Source organism: Curcuma longa, chromosome 6 (genome assembly GCF_044706935.1).
Source record: "Curcuma longa cultivar G26 ecotype Majalengka, Jawa Barat chromosome 6, ITB_CL_G26_1.1, whole genome shotgun sequence".
In the NCBI taxonomy this organism is placed as follows: domain Eukaryota; kingdom Viridiplantae; phylum Streptophyta; class Magnoliopsida; order Zingiberales; family Zingiberaceae; genus Curcuma; species Curcuma longa.
Genome location: NC_133866.1, coordinates 1,879,678 through 1,896,420, shown reverse-complemented (window position 1 = coordinate 1,896,420; position 16,743 = coordinate 1,879,678). Strand labels below are relative to the sequence as shown.

At 32.8% G+C, this 16,743-nt stretch overlaps 1 protein-coding gene and 1 pseudogene across 4 annotated transcripts in view; one reads left to right on the top strand and one right to left on the bottom strand.

Annotated features, from left to right (window-relative positions):
* Positions 1-2,474: 2,474 nt before the first annotated feature.
* Positions 2,475-16,743, bottom strand: part of LOC141830770 (uncharacterized) — a 64,423-nt gene continuing 50,154 nt past the window's right edge. For all 4 annotated transcript variants that reach the window (XM_074718194.1, XM_074718195.1, XM_074718196.1 and 1 more), the window contains 7 exons: positions 5,121-5,170; positions 4,939-5,032; positions 4,665-4,854; positions 4,503-4,574; positions 4,323-4,423; positions 4,188-4,250; positions 2,475-2,805 (listed from right to left, as the gene is read on the bottom strand). In XM_074718194.1, the coding sequence (XP_074574295.1) occupies positions 2,698-2,805; positions 4,188-4,250; positions 4,323-4,423; positions 4,503-4,574; positions 4,665-4,854; positions 4,939-5,032; positions 5,121-5,170 (678 nt within the window). In that variant the 3' untranslated portion in view covers positions 2,475-2,697. The remainder of the gene's footprint in view (positions 2,806-4,187; positions 4,251-4,322; positions 4,424-4,502; positions 4,575-4,664; positions 4,855-4,938; positions 5,033-5,120; positions 5,171-16,743) is intronic.
* Positions 12,246-15,782, top strand: LOC141830652 (uncharacterized; annotated as a pseudogene).

The following is a 16,743-nucleotide window of genomic DNA, read 5'->3' as shown; positions in this document are numbered from 1 at the left end:
GGAGGATAGATAGAAAAAATCCTAATCATAGGCTAGGCAATCCTAGTTGGAGACTAGGAGAAATCTTGGTGAGTAAAGCTGAGTAAGAAGTCCTAACTAGAGATTAGGAAAGAGAAAGTCCAAGCAGGTCAAGGGTGATCGGATGTTTAGCAGGTAAGAAATCTATCTATGGAAGTGACTAGTCCTAACTGGAGGTTAGACAAGGAAAAGTCCAAGCAGATTAAGGGTGATTGGATGTTTGGCAAGTAGGAAGTCTATCTATAAAAGTGACTAGTCCTAATTAGAAGATAAGCATGGGTAAGCCTAGTAGATTAGACCTACAGGGTAAGGCTTAGGTAAGCCTAGTACGTCAGATAGACTATAGATAAACTTAGGTTGCTTGTTTGTTTGTATACTAATTTTATAGGAACCAAGAGTTAGAAGCAAGATTGAAGAAGCATGAGAGGAGCAAACAGAAGCAGTCAAACCAAGCCCAGGTTCAACTCAAGTCAAACTCGAGTTGACTGGATTCGGGTGCCTAGAGTAACATCCAGACGCTTGGATGGTCCAGGCACCCCTGGGTGGTCCAGCGCCCCTAGATGATCTAGGCACTTGAATTAAGAAGAATCGGCCCTGATAAAGACCAAAGAGATCATATCAGATCTAAGCGCCCGAATAAGAATCTAGGTGCCCGGAAGAGTCTATAAGGGTCTCAATATGCACCACAAGATATACATCTAATTCTCCATACTCTCTATTAAAAGCGAACGGATCTTGGAAAATTCTAGGAAGGGTGTGCTGCGCTTAGGACTTCTAAATCGGTCGTCTCAAAAGTTTGCTATTTATTTTAAGTCTTCCATTCTTTTGTATGTTCATTTTATATTATTTTTTAGATTGTAAGACGAGTTTCTCTGCCTTTGGACAAAGGTCCGAAAAGGAGACCAATAGTGTGTAGGATCGATGGGTGCGCTAGAGGGGTGAATAACACTCGTCGTTTGTTCTATTACAGAGACTAACAGTGGATATTAGAAAAATAAGCAGGGGGCTCGTAAATTTACTTAGTTCCCAACCCCTCAAGGTTAGTACATCCAAGACCTATGCACGGGAAGACACCTGTCCACTAATGATCTCCTTTTCAGACCTTTATTTGGAGGTGGAAAAACCTGTCTTATAGTCAAAATTGATAACAATGAAATACAAAAGTAAGACTTAAGAAAGATTAACCAAACGCTCGTGTAGTGGCCGATCTGGAAGTCCTGAGCGCATTACACCCTTCTTGGAGCTTCCCCGATCTTACGAGCTTGCCTTTGTTAGCATTCAGCAGCACCATAGGATGAAGATGTATGAGAATTAATGTTGGTATGGTGCTCCACACTGAGGCCCCTTCTATAGACCCTTCCGGACATCTGGATTCTTATCCGGGTGTTTGGATCCGATTTGATCTCGTAAGATCGGGGAAGATCGGGGTACCCTTCCGGACACTGAGGCCCCTTCTAGACTTCCTATAGACCCTTCCGGATAAGATCGGGGATTCTTATCCGGGTGTTTGGATCCGATTTGATCTCTTCTGTCTTTATCGAAGCTAATTCTTCTTGATTCGGGCGCCTGGACCATCCAGGGACGCCTGGACCATCCAGGGGCGCTTGGACCATCCAAGAATGCCTGGACCATCCGAGTGCCTGGAGTGACATCCGAGCGCCCGAATCTAGTCAACTCGAGTTTGACTTGAGTTGACCTCGAACTTGACTCGATTGCTTCTGTTTGTTTCTCCTATGCTTATTTCATTTTGCTTCTAGCTCCTAATACCTTCAAAATCAACATACAAACAAACAAGCAATCTAAACCTACTTGTACTCCGTCTGACCTACTAAGCTTACCTTAGTCTTACCTTGTAGGTCTAACCTACTGACTTACCCATGTCAAACTTTCAGTTAGGACTAATCACCTTTATAAGTAGACTTTCCATCTACCAAACATCCTATTTGAATTTTTCCTTACCTAAATTCCAATTAGGATTAATCACTTCCATAAGAGCTTGTTTGTCACCATGTGAGCTTATTTAGGGTTGACTTAATGTTGTGATCCGATGCAATGAGAGAAGTGATTGTCGAAGCTCAAACAAGATATTGTTCCCGTCAAGCATCTAAAGTGCAAGGGATACTTCTGTGATACAAGGGGCAGAAATGTATTGAAACAAACATCAAAGTAAAGAAACATGACTAGGACAAAGATGCAAGACTTTAAATAAATTATGTATTTTTATAGGATTGATTGAATTCTCTATAAGAAGCATGCTCATTTGTGGAGTAATCTGAAATGAGTGACTTTTAGAAAAGCTCTTCGCCTTGATGTTAAATTTTACCATGAGATAAAGTTATGAGACAACATGAAATATCAATAAAGAGGATAATACCTCAATATTGGTGAGTACACAAGGTGTTACACATTGGTATCAAATACTAAATAGTGCTGGAGCCAATGCACAAGCAAAAAATAAATATAACATGAATATTATACATATAAATGCTCAATTTAGCTTACCATAAGCAGCACACATTTCTTTTGATGGAATCATTATGAAAACAATCAATTGGAGTCCTTTAGGTCCTTGACAGTTCATCTTTTGTTGCAGAATCGGAATCAATTGATTGGCTTGTGAAGCCAATAAATTTTTTCAAAGCCGATCACCAACGCATTGTCCTATGATTAAGACTCTTCTCATAGTTTCCACCATTTCTTGTTCTCCATTCTCTTGGCTAGTTCATGAGCCAAATTTGAAAAATTTTCAGCATCATTTTGAAGCTCTGCTGTACGTAGGCTAATTCTCTGATAAAATGATACTTGTTAGACATGCTTAGCTTTAATATTGATCCAATTAGAACTTTCTTGCTAGAAGAATTGAAAAGTTGATAAAATCAGTTGCATGGCTGAAAATAAGATGGCGTAGGGGTTCCTGGGATCATAATTGCCATAATAGTAGGATCTTTTATCAAAATCCATGCAATTTAAATTTGTAAGGCAGAATGTCAGGAACCATTTCAACAAACCTGCACCAAGCTCTTTTTTTAAATAGTGAAATACTTTCCATGTAACGCAATATCTCCAACTTTTGCATAAAAATCTAAAGCATAGTTACAACGGAAATATATCTTATCATGAAAATTATTTTGACTCACAAAATTGTAAATTTCACTAGATTATTCCTTCTATATGTACCAATGTTCTTGCACAATATGGTATTTGAGTCTATACCCATGTTCTTCAATGATTTAATGACAAAATATCCTTTACCTTTTTTATTGTGTCCAGATAGCTTGATTAATCAGTCAGATACTATAAATAATACAAAAAAAAAGAGATTAATCCCCTTCTTAATCATCTAGAATAATAATCAACTTAATATGGTATAGGTTTTGGGTTCAAATCCTACTCCAGAAAATAATATTATAGCCTTAATGTGTTTAGTTGGATTTGTCAAATGAAGTGCATCATGAATAAGCCATTACATGATTCTGCTGCTTAAAGAACTAAGGAGAACTTTTTAATACACCATGGAATAGGTTTTTGAAACTTGAACTCCTGAACTTTATCATTCTGGCTAAAAGTAGACTTTCCACTAGCCATTCATTCAGGGTTTATCAATTTTAGTTTCACAACAATTCATAAACATAAAGATTTTAGACTTACACCAAAGAAAACAATCATCAAGAATTTCATGATTAAGAAGCATTCTACAAAATAAAGACATACTTATAGTAGGAAAATAGATGCCTTTTCTAAGAATGCCACTTGCTATGTCGACCTTATGGAGGATATGAAACCAAATGTAGCAAGTTCATGATGCTTGTTATCCATAAAGTCACAAGGGGAAAATGCAAAGGATTGTAGACAGTTTTCCAGTAGGCAAACATTGTATAAATAAAGCCCGTGTTTGTAGTAGGATATAACTTAGTTTATATATATATATATATATATATATATATATATAGAGAGAGAGAGAGAGAGAGAGAGAGAGAGAGAGAGAGATCAAAGATCAATCCTCAGCCTCTGTGGTAATTACAAGATTGAACACAAGGCATTCATGAAGCATATTGCCTATAAAATCAGGAGAAAATGCAAAGGACTATAAGCAGAATTTTCGGTAGGCTTGAAAGGGCACAAACAGGTAAAACAAACACAAAAATATATATTTGAAGACCAATAACTACCTCAAGTTTCTCCTGCCGCTCTGCAAGTTTTTCTCTTGCATGAGCTGCTGCTGCCGCAGCATCCTGGATTTCAATGAATGGCTTTGTGAGAAAGGAAGATACTACATATAAATTAGCAAGACCAAAGAATATTACCCCCTTAAATTTATATTGGGTCATAATTTCTTGAGTGCTTCTCATTCTTGGCTGTACATCTTTGGTGGATCCCTGAAACAACTTCTCTCTTTCCTTCACATCTGGAGCAAAAGCAGAAAGAGTGAGGCTACATGAGTTGTTAAGTCATATACACTTGTTGGAAACATCATTGTCCGGAACCTTTCTTATTATTCTTGTTTACAGTTATTGAAGTAGATGGCACAGGTAATGGATCATCAATCTCAATATCATCTGCAAGTATTAAGTTTTAGTTTTATTGTTCAAGGAGAGGAAATAACAGTGTAAAAAGAAATTTCAATATGAGAGAGAGAGAGAGAGGACCAATTCTCAATTCACCAACATCAGCAATAGTTGAAGTACTTGGTTTGTCTGAGAATGGGAATTTTGAGAACAATTCCTCCAAATGCGGGGTGGAACTATAGCTAAGTATTCTGTCACTGTTGATGTCATTCTCTGTTTTACCTCCTTTAAGTCCTCTTATGAGACCACCTATTATCCCTGGGGAGGTACTCTGGGGCACCACAGCCACGCAAGTGATGCTAAGACTAGGAAACAGAAAAGACTACTTCTGTTTAAAAAATGGTAGCCGTCAAACCTGTTTTCTCTTCAAATCTATAGATTGATTAATTGCAGCTTCTGCAGCAGCAGCGAGAACTTTGTCATGAAGGCAAGGCAAGGATTCTAAGAACCTGAATTTTGAAAACAAAACCAATTAGACATCTAAAGATCATCACTTATGTTCATGATCCTTCTAGTTAGCATGGAAAATTGACAAACCTGGATTTATTACCACAACAAGATATGCAAGCAACTTCGCAGCCATTAACCTGCCATTTTCCCAAACAATAATTGCCATTGCATCACCAACAGTGACAGGAGTCAAATTATATATATATGAGGTAAGAAAACAATTAATTTTCCAATCTGATCATCATATCTTACATGAAGGACCTTTACGGATCACAATAAACTTGTATTGAGAACTAGAAAGTCATCAAGCAATTCATCTTCCAAGAATGATTGTCAAAATTTGTAAAGGTATTATCGGATGGTCAAAAAACATAAATATCAGTGTCATGTAGCAGACGGGCAGGAATGGTAAAATTGGAATCGTTAAGTAAAAGACAAAATAACAAATAAAGTAATTTCATGTATGAGATAATAAATTGTATTCAATAATAATGCCCATTAAATATCATATAATTACCAATACATATTATGTATAACAAATAATAGAACTAATAAAGTTAGATTATTAATACATAATATATATCACAAAATTAGTAATGTGATATTATTATTGAGTTAATAGTTCCAGAGATATGATCTACTGCGTGCCTGTGGGTGTGTGCCTGCGTGCGTGCCTGAGGGGCGCACCCGCGTGGTAGTCAGCAGTCAATGCTGCCATATGCTTGTGCCTCCTCAGTCGCGCACGCGAGCGCACACCCAGGGTGCAGCAGATCACTTTTGAATAGTTCCATATTAGTGCTATTATTTGACGAATTATATTGTAGAACTATTAGATAATAGTAGATAGCTAATATAAATATGTACTAGATCATTAATAAATAATAATTCATACCGGTTAATATGCGAGCAATAAATAAAAAAAAATTCTTATATATAAATAATTAAATAAAATGTATTGTAATCAATGTTTGAAACCTCGTACCATCCAAGGCAACATAGTTTAAATGTATTGTTTCAATAAATTCCCGAAACTTAATACTACTCAGCACTACTCGGCATGAGTAATGCCTCTTATGTTGTCATGTAATCATGTCAATGAGTATCATGTTATATTGACACTGAACGCCTTTTGGCATGTTACAACACAATCAAAATGAATTAATTATTATTATTTTTTTAGCTTGAAGATAATGTCGAAACTATATCATTTTAGATGAAGCACAAACTCATAATTTAAGTAGTTATCTTTTTTTTTTCTTTTTCTTCTTCATCTCCTTAGGTAGAAGGACAAGTATTAGGTGAAGTATACGGTGACCCTACTACGACATGGGATAAAATGGTATCAAAGTTGAAAACAATAACCAAGAATATACTCGGCGAGTCAAAGGGGCATGTACCACCAAGTAAAGAATCTTGGTGGTGGAATGAGAAAGTACATGAAAAAGTGAAGGAAAAACGAATAGCCTATAAGAAATTATATATTTGCAAGAATGAAGAAAATTTTAAAAAATATACATTAGCTAAGAAAGAGGCTAAAAAAACAGTGAATGAAGCTAAAAATACAACTTTTGAGCAGTTATATCGAAAATTAGATACAAAAGAAGGAGAAAAAGACATTTATAAAATAGCTAAAGTGAGAGAGAGGAAGACAAAAGATATTAGCCAAATAAGATGTATTAAAGATGAATGCAATAGGGTATTAGTAAATGATGGAGAAATAAAAGAGCGGTGGAAGAGGTATTTTCATCAACTTTTTAATGAAGGTGTAGGTGATCAACTTAACTTAGGTAATTTAAGCAGGTCAAATGAGTATAGAAATTTAAATTTTTACCGTAGAATTCAAATTTCAGAAGTAGAACAAGCTTTAAACGGAATGAAAAATGGAAAAGCCGTTGGGCCAGATGATATCCCGATAGAGGTATGGAAGTGCCTAGGGAAACAAGGTATTGAATGGCTTACAAAATTATTTAACATGATATTGAAAACAAAGAAAATGCCAGATCAATGGAGAGTAAGTACTCTAATTCCCTTATATAAGAATAAGGGGGACGTACAAAATTGTGCAAATTATAGGGGCATTAAATTAATGAGTCATACCATGAAACTTTGGGAAAGAGTAATAGAAAAACGATTAAGGAAAGAGACTATGGTCACCGAAAATCAATTTGGGTTTATGCCTGGTAGGTCGACAATAGAAGCTATACATCTTCTCAGGCAACTAATTGAAAAGTATCGTGGGCAAAAGCAAGATCTACATATGATATTTGTTGATTTAGAAAAAGCTTATGATAGAGTCCCAAGGGAAATTATATGGAGAATTCTAGAAAAGAGGGGTGTTAGCGTAGTATATATTGACCTAATTAAGGATATGTATGAGGAAGTAACGACTAGAGTGAAGACTTCAGGCGGATTAACTGAAGCATTTCCAATAAAGATAGGGTTACATCAAGGGTCAGCTCTAAGTCCTTATCTTTTTACACTAATCATGGATGAACTTACTGGACACATTCAAGATACCGTACCATGGTGCATGTTGTTTGCAGATGATATTGTATTGGTAGATGAGACACGTGAGGGAGTAAATGCTAAATTAGAATCTTGGCGAGAAACACTAGAAGAGAAAGGTTTTAGGCTTAGTAGAGTAAAGACAGAATATATGGAATTTAAGTTTAGCAATATTGAACGTAATGAGACAAGTATTAAAATAGGAGATGATGAGTTGTCTGGAACTGAGAGTTTTAAATATTTAGGATCATTTTTGCAAGCCGATGGAGGGATTGAGAGAGATGTCTTACATAGAATACAAACAGGATGGTTGAAGTGGAGGAGAGCATCAGGTGTTTTATGTGATCGTAAAGTGCCTCTAAAACTTAAAGGAAAGTTCTATAAAACGGCAATTAGACCTGCCATGTTATATGGCGCTGAATGTTGGGCTATGACTCGAGCACATGAGCAAAAGATGAGAGTTGCGGAGATGAGGATGTTAAGATGGATGTGTGGACATACGAAGATGGACAGAATAAGAAATGAGAGCATTAGAGAGAAAGTTGGAGTTGCATCTATTGAGGGAAAACTCCGTGAGACACGTTTAAGGTGGTACGGACATGTACTTAGACGACCGATAAATGCTCCAGTTAGGCGGTGTGAAACTATGACAAATACGCATATCAAACGAGGGCGAGGTAGACCAAAAAAGACTTGGTTAGCAACAATAAAACAAGATAAAATTTATTTAAATATAAATGATGATATAATAGGAGATAGAGCTCAATGGCGTAAAAGGATCCATATAGCCGACCCCACTTAGTGGGATAAGGCTTGGTTGTTGTTGTTGTTGTTGTTGTTTCTTCTTCATCTCCTTCTTCCACCTCTAATTTGTCACCGACATAATATATTAAAACGTTAGCACAAGATTGAAACACTATCATTCCAATCACAGACTAACTTCAGCACAACTTAGAATTTTAAACCTTAATTAAAATAAATGTTAAAATCATATTTATTCATATAAAATTGAATATAATATTATTTTATTTAATTTAATATTCATATTAAAAGCTTCTAGTCACGGATGACCAGGAACCTTGGCACAATGATAAAGTTATCGTCGTGTGACTTTGTGGTCACAGATTCGAGTCGTAAAAATAGTCTTTTACAATGCAAAGTAAGACTGTGTATAATAGATTCAATATAGTTCGACCATTCCTGGGATCCCGCATTGGCAGGAACTTCATACACCAGACTATTAAAAACTTTGGAACCTAAATCACATTATAATCAAGTTTATAGATTTCTCTAAATTAGTAGTAATTTCTCTCAATCAACTCTATGAGAGAAAGATGAAGCGAATGGTTTAGTTAGTGGTTGTTTATTAACATTGATAATGTTAAACTATCTATTTCATGATAATTCTGAGTTATGCTAAGGTTGAAAATTTAAAAGTGGAATTCAAGAGAGAGAAAAAGTTGCCATCTCGTGCATGTTTATTAGGATTCAAGCAAGGATTGGAAGAAAAAAATTACTAAATCCCCTAGTTTTCCAAATCAACCTAATTTGAGCAAAGTTCACTGATCTCATTCACTTTCACTCTCTATTTGACCATTTATTTTATTGTGGAATCTAACTCCATTCTACATAATTTATTTGAATATTGAGTTTTTCTTTAAAACTTCTCCATTGATCTTTGTGAAATAAACAATCTATCAGAAAAAATCATATTGTTTTTTATCAATATTGATCAACTGATCTCAACAACTATACTTACAAGGATAAGTTTTGAGATATGAGAAGAGTCGGATAGAAAGAAATAAAATGTGATAATGCCCGCATCAAACAAAATTTGAATATTGATCCTCAAATTCTTGCTACTTAGAATAGCTTCAAACCCCTTAGCTTAATTATATTAATACCTTGAGATATGGCAAATTGCAGGTAATAACACTAGCAGATATTGCATAAATATACCACTGAGAATCTGCAATTATGTTAGCCATATGAATTGGCCAAATCTATAGCTGTACTCCTATCCTCTCTGAAAATTCACTCTAAAAAGTTTTCTTCAAGACATAAGTTTACTTAAATTAAAACAACTGCCAAAGGGGTACTTTTCATAGGTTGGGTGCAAACCTTTGGTGCTAACACTAAAATATTATAGGCATAAATAAAATTGATAACAGCATAGATTCATGTCTCACTCTGTTAATAGCTTAAGAATTTGACCCAAGTGAGTACCTACTCAAATCTTAAAATAGTACCTGCCTACAGGTTATGGATTTCTAGCTTGCCCCATGTACTTTTTTGTGATGTTCCTTGTAATATCCTGTCAAGAGCTTGTTAGCGCAGAAAAAAATGGCTTCAGCTTGCACTTTCTAAAAGTTTGGTAACATGATCTCAAGGTGATCCCAAATCCTAGTGTCAACATAGGACTCTTCCTCTAATAATTGAACTCTTCTTTTACCCCCTCCATACCATATCTGACATTGGTAGTCTAATTGACACTTTGAGTCGCCACTTGACAACCCAATCACTTACATTTTTAAAAAAATGGATTAGAGGATGCTTGGATACACACAAGTGTTGGATACGCATACTTGAGTTTGAGTAATATAAGGTTCTAGGAAGGATTAAAATACTGAGTCGAACCGCTCGATACGCTCGATTTTTACCGTTCTATCGTGGGACTGGCACCGACACTCGATCGGCACAGCATGCGCATGCGAGAATTTCGCATGGGTCATCGCGTGCATCAGGTTGCAGCACAGTAGACGATAGAAGGAATCAATTCGATTCCTTCTATCAATCACGATTGCGACATTAATTACGAGAAAAAACTTATTTAAACGACGAACTTACTTACCTGAAAGCATCAGCGAGGGCAGGCAATGGCGGTGAAGCGGTGAGGCGGCGGCAGAGGCTCAACGAGGCAAAGTCAGCGATCAGGTACCATGTAAATTTTCAACGGCGGAATCGCGGCGAGGGAACCGTCGTAGCGAGATCGGGATTAGAGGTCGCTGAATCGGCGGATGCCGAATCGCGAACTCGCAAGAGAAGTTAGGGGTTTAAAAAAAATTCAATATAACGGTTTTAATTAAAACTGTCATATTTAAATAAAAAATATATTTATACGTTATAATAACTGTTATATTTATTTTATCAGTGTTATATCAAACTTTTATAAAATATATTATTTAATATATATATAAACATATAAAGTATTATTTAATATATATAATTTTTAATTAATAATTAATTACATAATAAACAATAATTATATATATATTATATAGATTAATAATTAATTAAATAATCCATTACTTAACTAATATATTTATAATATATAAATTTATTTTTTATTAAAAAATAAAATAATTTTAATTTAAATTCATATTTATAATTTATTCCAAATCAAATTAAAATTATATATATATATATGTGATGGATTATTTAAAAAATATATAATTTATAAATAATTATTATTTAAATGATAATTATATATTATATTAATAATTAATTAATAATTAATTAATTAATATAATTATGATATATAAATTTATATTTTTATTATTTTTTAATTAAAAATAGTTTAATTAAAATTATAATTCAAATTTATAATTTATACAAAATCAAATCTTAAAATTTATAAATTAAAATAGTTTGAAATTAAAAAAATATTTAAAATTTTAAAAATCTATAAATAATTCAAAATTTTTTAATTATTAAAATAATTTAAAAACATATAAATTTAAATCTTTTAAATAAATTTGATTTTATAATATAATATAAATTATATATATATATATATAAATTATAGTATTTAATAAATAAATTATATAGAAAATTATAAACAGAATTATATTAACAAACAATTAATTTATATAATTCATATATATAAATTAATATTTTTGTTATTATTTTTATATGAAATAAAAATAAAATAAAGTAAAAAAATAATATAATTCTATAAAATTATTAAAGAAATTTTATAAATTTTATCTATTAATTATTCTCTATATATTGTTACTTAAATAATTTAATAAATGAAATATTAGAAAATTATATGGTAAAAATTATTCAACGGTTTATGAAATGAATTGAATAAATAATTTAAATTTTTTATTTATTAAATGATTTTTAAAAATACATAATTTTATATTTTGTGAATAAATTTAATTTTAAAATTATATATAAATATATGAATAGTAATTTTTATTATATATTATATAAAATATATAAACAGTAGTTATATATTATATAAATTAATAAATGATTAATTAAACTGATAAATATTAATATAATTAAACTTTTATCTTAAGATAAAAAATTTTATTATATAAGTTAATAATTATTTTAAAAACTTAAACATATGTGAAGATATTTTAATTAATTATTTATTATTTTTTAATTAAAATTAAATATTTTATATTTTTTATCATATAATTTTTTAATATTAACATTATTAATACTGTAATTATGAATTATTTGATCTTTTGTTATTCTTAATTTTTTTTATAATAAATATGTGATGACATCAAAACAAGAATATTATTAATACTGTAATTATGAATATTTATTCTGAATTATTTGATCTTTTTATTATTTTTAATTTTTTTATAATGCAGGTTAATGACACCAAAACAACAATCTTATGATCTAGTTTGGAGACATGCACGTCGATTAGAAAATTGATTTCATTTGCAATGCTTATATTACGATATGATTGAACGCGGTGATGGGATCACACGCCTAAAACATCTTATTGGTAGATATCCATATGTTTCTAAATGTCCAAAAGTTTCTCAAGAAGTTCATTGTGCAATGAAAGAGAAACTTGATAGGAATAAAACATTGAAGTATAAACAACAACAACATGAACTTTTGGATAGCCGAAGTTCTAAAGAACCAACTTATGATGACTTTGAAAGTCATGATAAAGTTCCAAATGATGAAAAAATTTTCGTAGCTCTCCATGCATCTCGAATTCAATATGAATATGAGCAACATATGAGACATAGTGGTACTATAATTGGCGCTGGTGGAAGTGGCTCAGCTGATGTTAGTGGAACTGACTCAACTACTGATGCAGGGGCAACACATGAGGAGTCGAACTTCAACGGACTAGAACGAGCATGGTCGAATGCGTTTCGAAGCTCTTTCAGAGACCTTTATTCGGTACAGGGTAAAACCCGTGCGGGCCCACTTTCGGCCCCATCCGACATTGTTTAGTACTCCGTCCGCATCTCCGAACTTTTTTTTTTTTTACAATTTATAGTAATTTTTTATTTTTGTTTTTTTTGGTATTTTTGACTTTGTCAAGCTAGGGTTTTGGTTTATAACCTATTTATAGGCGTGTTTAGCCATTTACGGTCAGTTTGATTGCTTAATAAAAATTTTCCTTTTTTGGCAAAAACCTAGAAGCGGCATCGTCGACGGCCTTCTACCTGCTTTTTCCAATTTCTCGATCTTGATCCCTTCTCAATTCTCCTCCGGCGTCAACTACTGTAGCAACATTGGAAAGGAATGCAAGTGTTCGTATTACTTCAACACAAAGATGTATTGGTCATTTTTTCCCTTCTATGAGACGAAGACGTGCAGTTGATATTGCTGATATTGATCCACTAGCATTCCCAGACCAAGCTAGCAAACAAACTTGGATTAATGATGCCTATACAAAGAAGAAGAAGAAATCAATCGGTAAAAATATTGCTAAATTATTTCATTTTAATCAAATTCCTCCTAATGCAGCAAACAACACATACTACCATAATATGGTGTCCAACATCTAGAAATTCGGTCCGAGTATTCAACGTCCTATTGCATATGAAATTGTTAGTCCGTATTTAGATGAACAAGTGAAGATTAAGACTTGGATTCTATCATATAAGAAGCAATGAAGTTTATATAGGATTACGTTGATGTGCGATGGTTGGACAGGACCTACATGGATGAGCATTATCAACTTTCTAATATACTGCAATAGAAATATTATATTTCATAAATCTATTGATGCAACTACATACTATCATGATGCACCTTACATATATCGTTTAATGGATAGTGTGGTTCAAGATATAAGTGCAGAACATATAGTACAAGTGATTACAGATAATGATGTCAACTTTAAGAGAGTTAGAGAGTTGTTGGAACAAAAGTATCAAATATTATTTTGGACACCATGTGTAGTACATTGTATTAATTTGATGATGACAGATATCGGTAAACTCAATATAGTGAAGAAAATAGTGAAAAAAGATTAATCGTTAATAAAATTCCTTTATAATCATCATTAGGTTCATGGATTATTGAGGTAATTTATTGATAGGGAGATTTTGCGACTAGGTTTGTCGCTCACTTTCTCCTGTTAAAATCATTGTTTCAGAAAAAAAGTGCATTGAAAGTCATGTTCACTTTTAAGGATTGGGAAGTCTCTTGATATTCTAACACAACCGAAGGTAAAGAAATGCAAAAAATTATTATATTAGTTAAATTTTGGGACTATATTACAGATATTCTTGTAGCAGTAGAGTCCTTGTACATTGTTCTATGCAAAGTCGATATGGACAAGAAGCTACAAATGGGCAATATTTACCATCTAATTCATGAAGCAAAAGAGGAAATTAAGAGACGTTTACAAATCATCAACCAAGTATCAACCTTATATTGAAATAATCACTGCAAGATGGAACAATCAAATGGGAATATATATTCATTTGGCAGGTGCATATTTTTTAATGATAAAGAATTTTTAATATTTGTTATTAATAATTATATATGTTTAATTATTTTAGGTTATTATCTCAATCCGGCATATCAATACCATTATAATCTTAGCACAAATGAAAATCTATTAGCAACCCTCAAAAATGTAATATTAAGACTACAAACAAATAGAGAATTAACTGTTGAGGTTATTAATAAAAGTCGATTATCTCGAGAGGTATATGGTTCTTTTAGCGATCGTTTTATAGTATCACGTAGATATAAAATGGATGCAGGTAAATATAGTAAAAATCATTAGTAATTATTGTCAACAAATATAAATACAATTTTAATTTTGATCTTATTTATCTTACAATTGAGTAGTGGTTACAATATGGAAAATCAACTCCAAATTTGAAAAAGATTGCAGTATGATTCTCTCACAGACGTCTTCAAGTGGTTGTGAAAGAAATTGGATAACTTTCTCTCTCATTCATACAAAAGTTCAAAATCGTCTTTCTTATCGTTGTTTGGAGAAGATAGTCTATGTTCATTATAATATGCGTCTTTAACTAAGAGCAATAACAGAAAAGAAGGAAGAACAAGAGTCTGGTGATGTAGACCCATTTGCTATTGGATTCGTCCAAACTGAGAATGATCCAATGGTGGATTGGTGGAGCGTTGTTAAGGTTGAGAATCCATTACTTGATGAAGCAGGAGACCCACCACGACCATCTGAATTTCTTACTCGGCAGATTGAAAAAAATACAAACTAGAGGAGATATCGATGAGGAAGCTCCTGCAACTTTTACTAAAGAGAAAAGAAAAGTCAAAACTCCTGCTTTTAAGGAAATGGGTCAATTGAGAATTAGTGAAAATCCACTCGATGCAATTGATGAGCAAGAACATGATGACAGTGACGAAACATCATCACCTTCTGACACTATAGTCCAACGAGAAATTTGAAATAATGATAGTGATGTCAATAGCAGTGCAAGTACTCATGAAAGTGATAACAGTGGTGATGCATCTGGTAGTTGTAGAACTTATGTTCCCCCTACTCCAACATTGGAGCCTTGGACATGTGAGAAAGATTACACGCATGCAACTTAAGATGATGATCACAGAGCCAGAACTATTACGACTCAGTATCGACGTCAATCTAAGGTTAAACAGAAGGAAGCTCATAATTATTGAGATATGAGGGAGAGTTTAGCTGAGATTGATTCTGATCGAAGTTCATCGTATTCTCGACCTTCTTATTATAGCTCTGATACATCTTATGGTGATCCATCATGTCAGAGTTCGGGGACGTATGTTTATTCTTATCCTGTGGCTATATCCGTTCTGATTCTAGTGGTGTCAGTTCAAGTCCAATTTCAAGTGGTGAATCGAGATATGCTGATGGACATGTGGAGAAATCAATATCAATATTGCATGTCATGGGATGATTATTTAATCTGAGTGTTGGAGAATTATGGAGTTGATCTAACTAGAATGTTGCAAAAACCAATACTTCCATCTGATTCACATCACTCTTTTTGGTATTCGTAAGGTAACTTATTATGATGTATCAACTATCAATTTTAATTCGAGTTATTGATAGATCAATTTTCTTTAAGAAAAATATATTTATTTATTTTTGTTTAACAATATTAAGATGGTCAAAATTGAGAACTTATATCAAATCAATATACAACTTATTTTTAAATTATATACAATAAACATATTTATCTAATAATTACTATATATATAAATAAAAAAGTACCAAAACTGTATCAACATGATATGATACAGTACCAAAACAGTATTATTCCAGCCTGGGATCAAAACCTCGGCAGGGTCGAGATTTTAAACTTTGGATTCTAATACCCAGACAAATTATGTGGAACATGATATGTACAATAAAATGAAAGTATGGCAGTAATGCTTTTCCATCAGAAATGGTAATCGTCTAGCATCTCTTCCTAGCAGTTATCATGACAACAACTTATCTACATAGTGTTTAATTCAATTTATTATGAAAGAGCTAAGTATGTTAGTCTAAATATGAAAGAAACCATAATAAAAGACCAGAGGTTTTTCCAAAACTAAATTATACCACTGAAAAATCTCCTAGCCAGGTAGCAACATAAATAACTTTATACTTGCAGCTAGAAGGAAGCCAATAGTGGTTGGCTTGGGCAATCAAAGTTGGCAGATGCAAAGTATTTATAGTGAAAGATGAGATAAATTGAATCGCAAAAAAGGTCTGTAAAGACAGCAGTTGAGTTTAAATCTAAAACAAACTGTTATCATATTACCTTATGAGTAAATGAAAATTTGAACTTTAACTAAATTTCTTCCAGAAAACATTTTGATCAACTTTCCTAACCTTGTAGCATCTAAATTTATCCATACAATTATACATTCCCTAAGATGTCACTATGAAGCTTTACTGTACCATCAATAGCCACTTAGGAAATTCTAGGAGTCCATACTTTTTTAATTTCATCAACAGAAGAGGGTTTAGAGT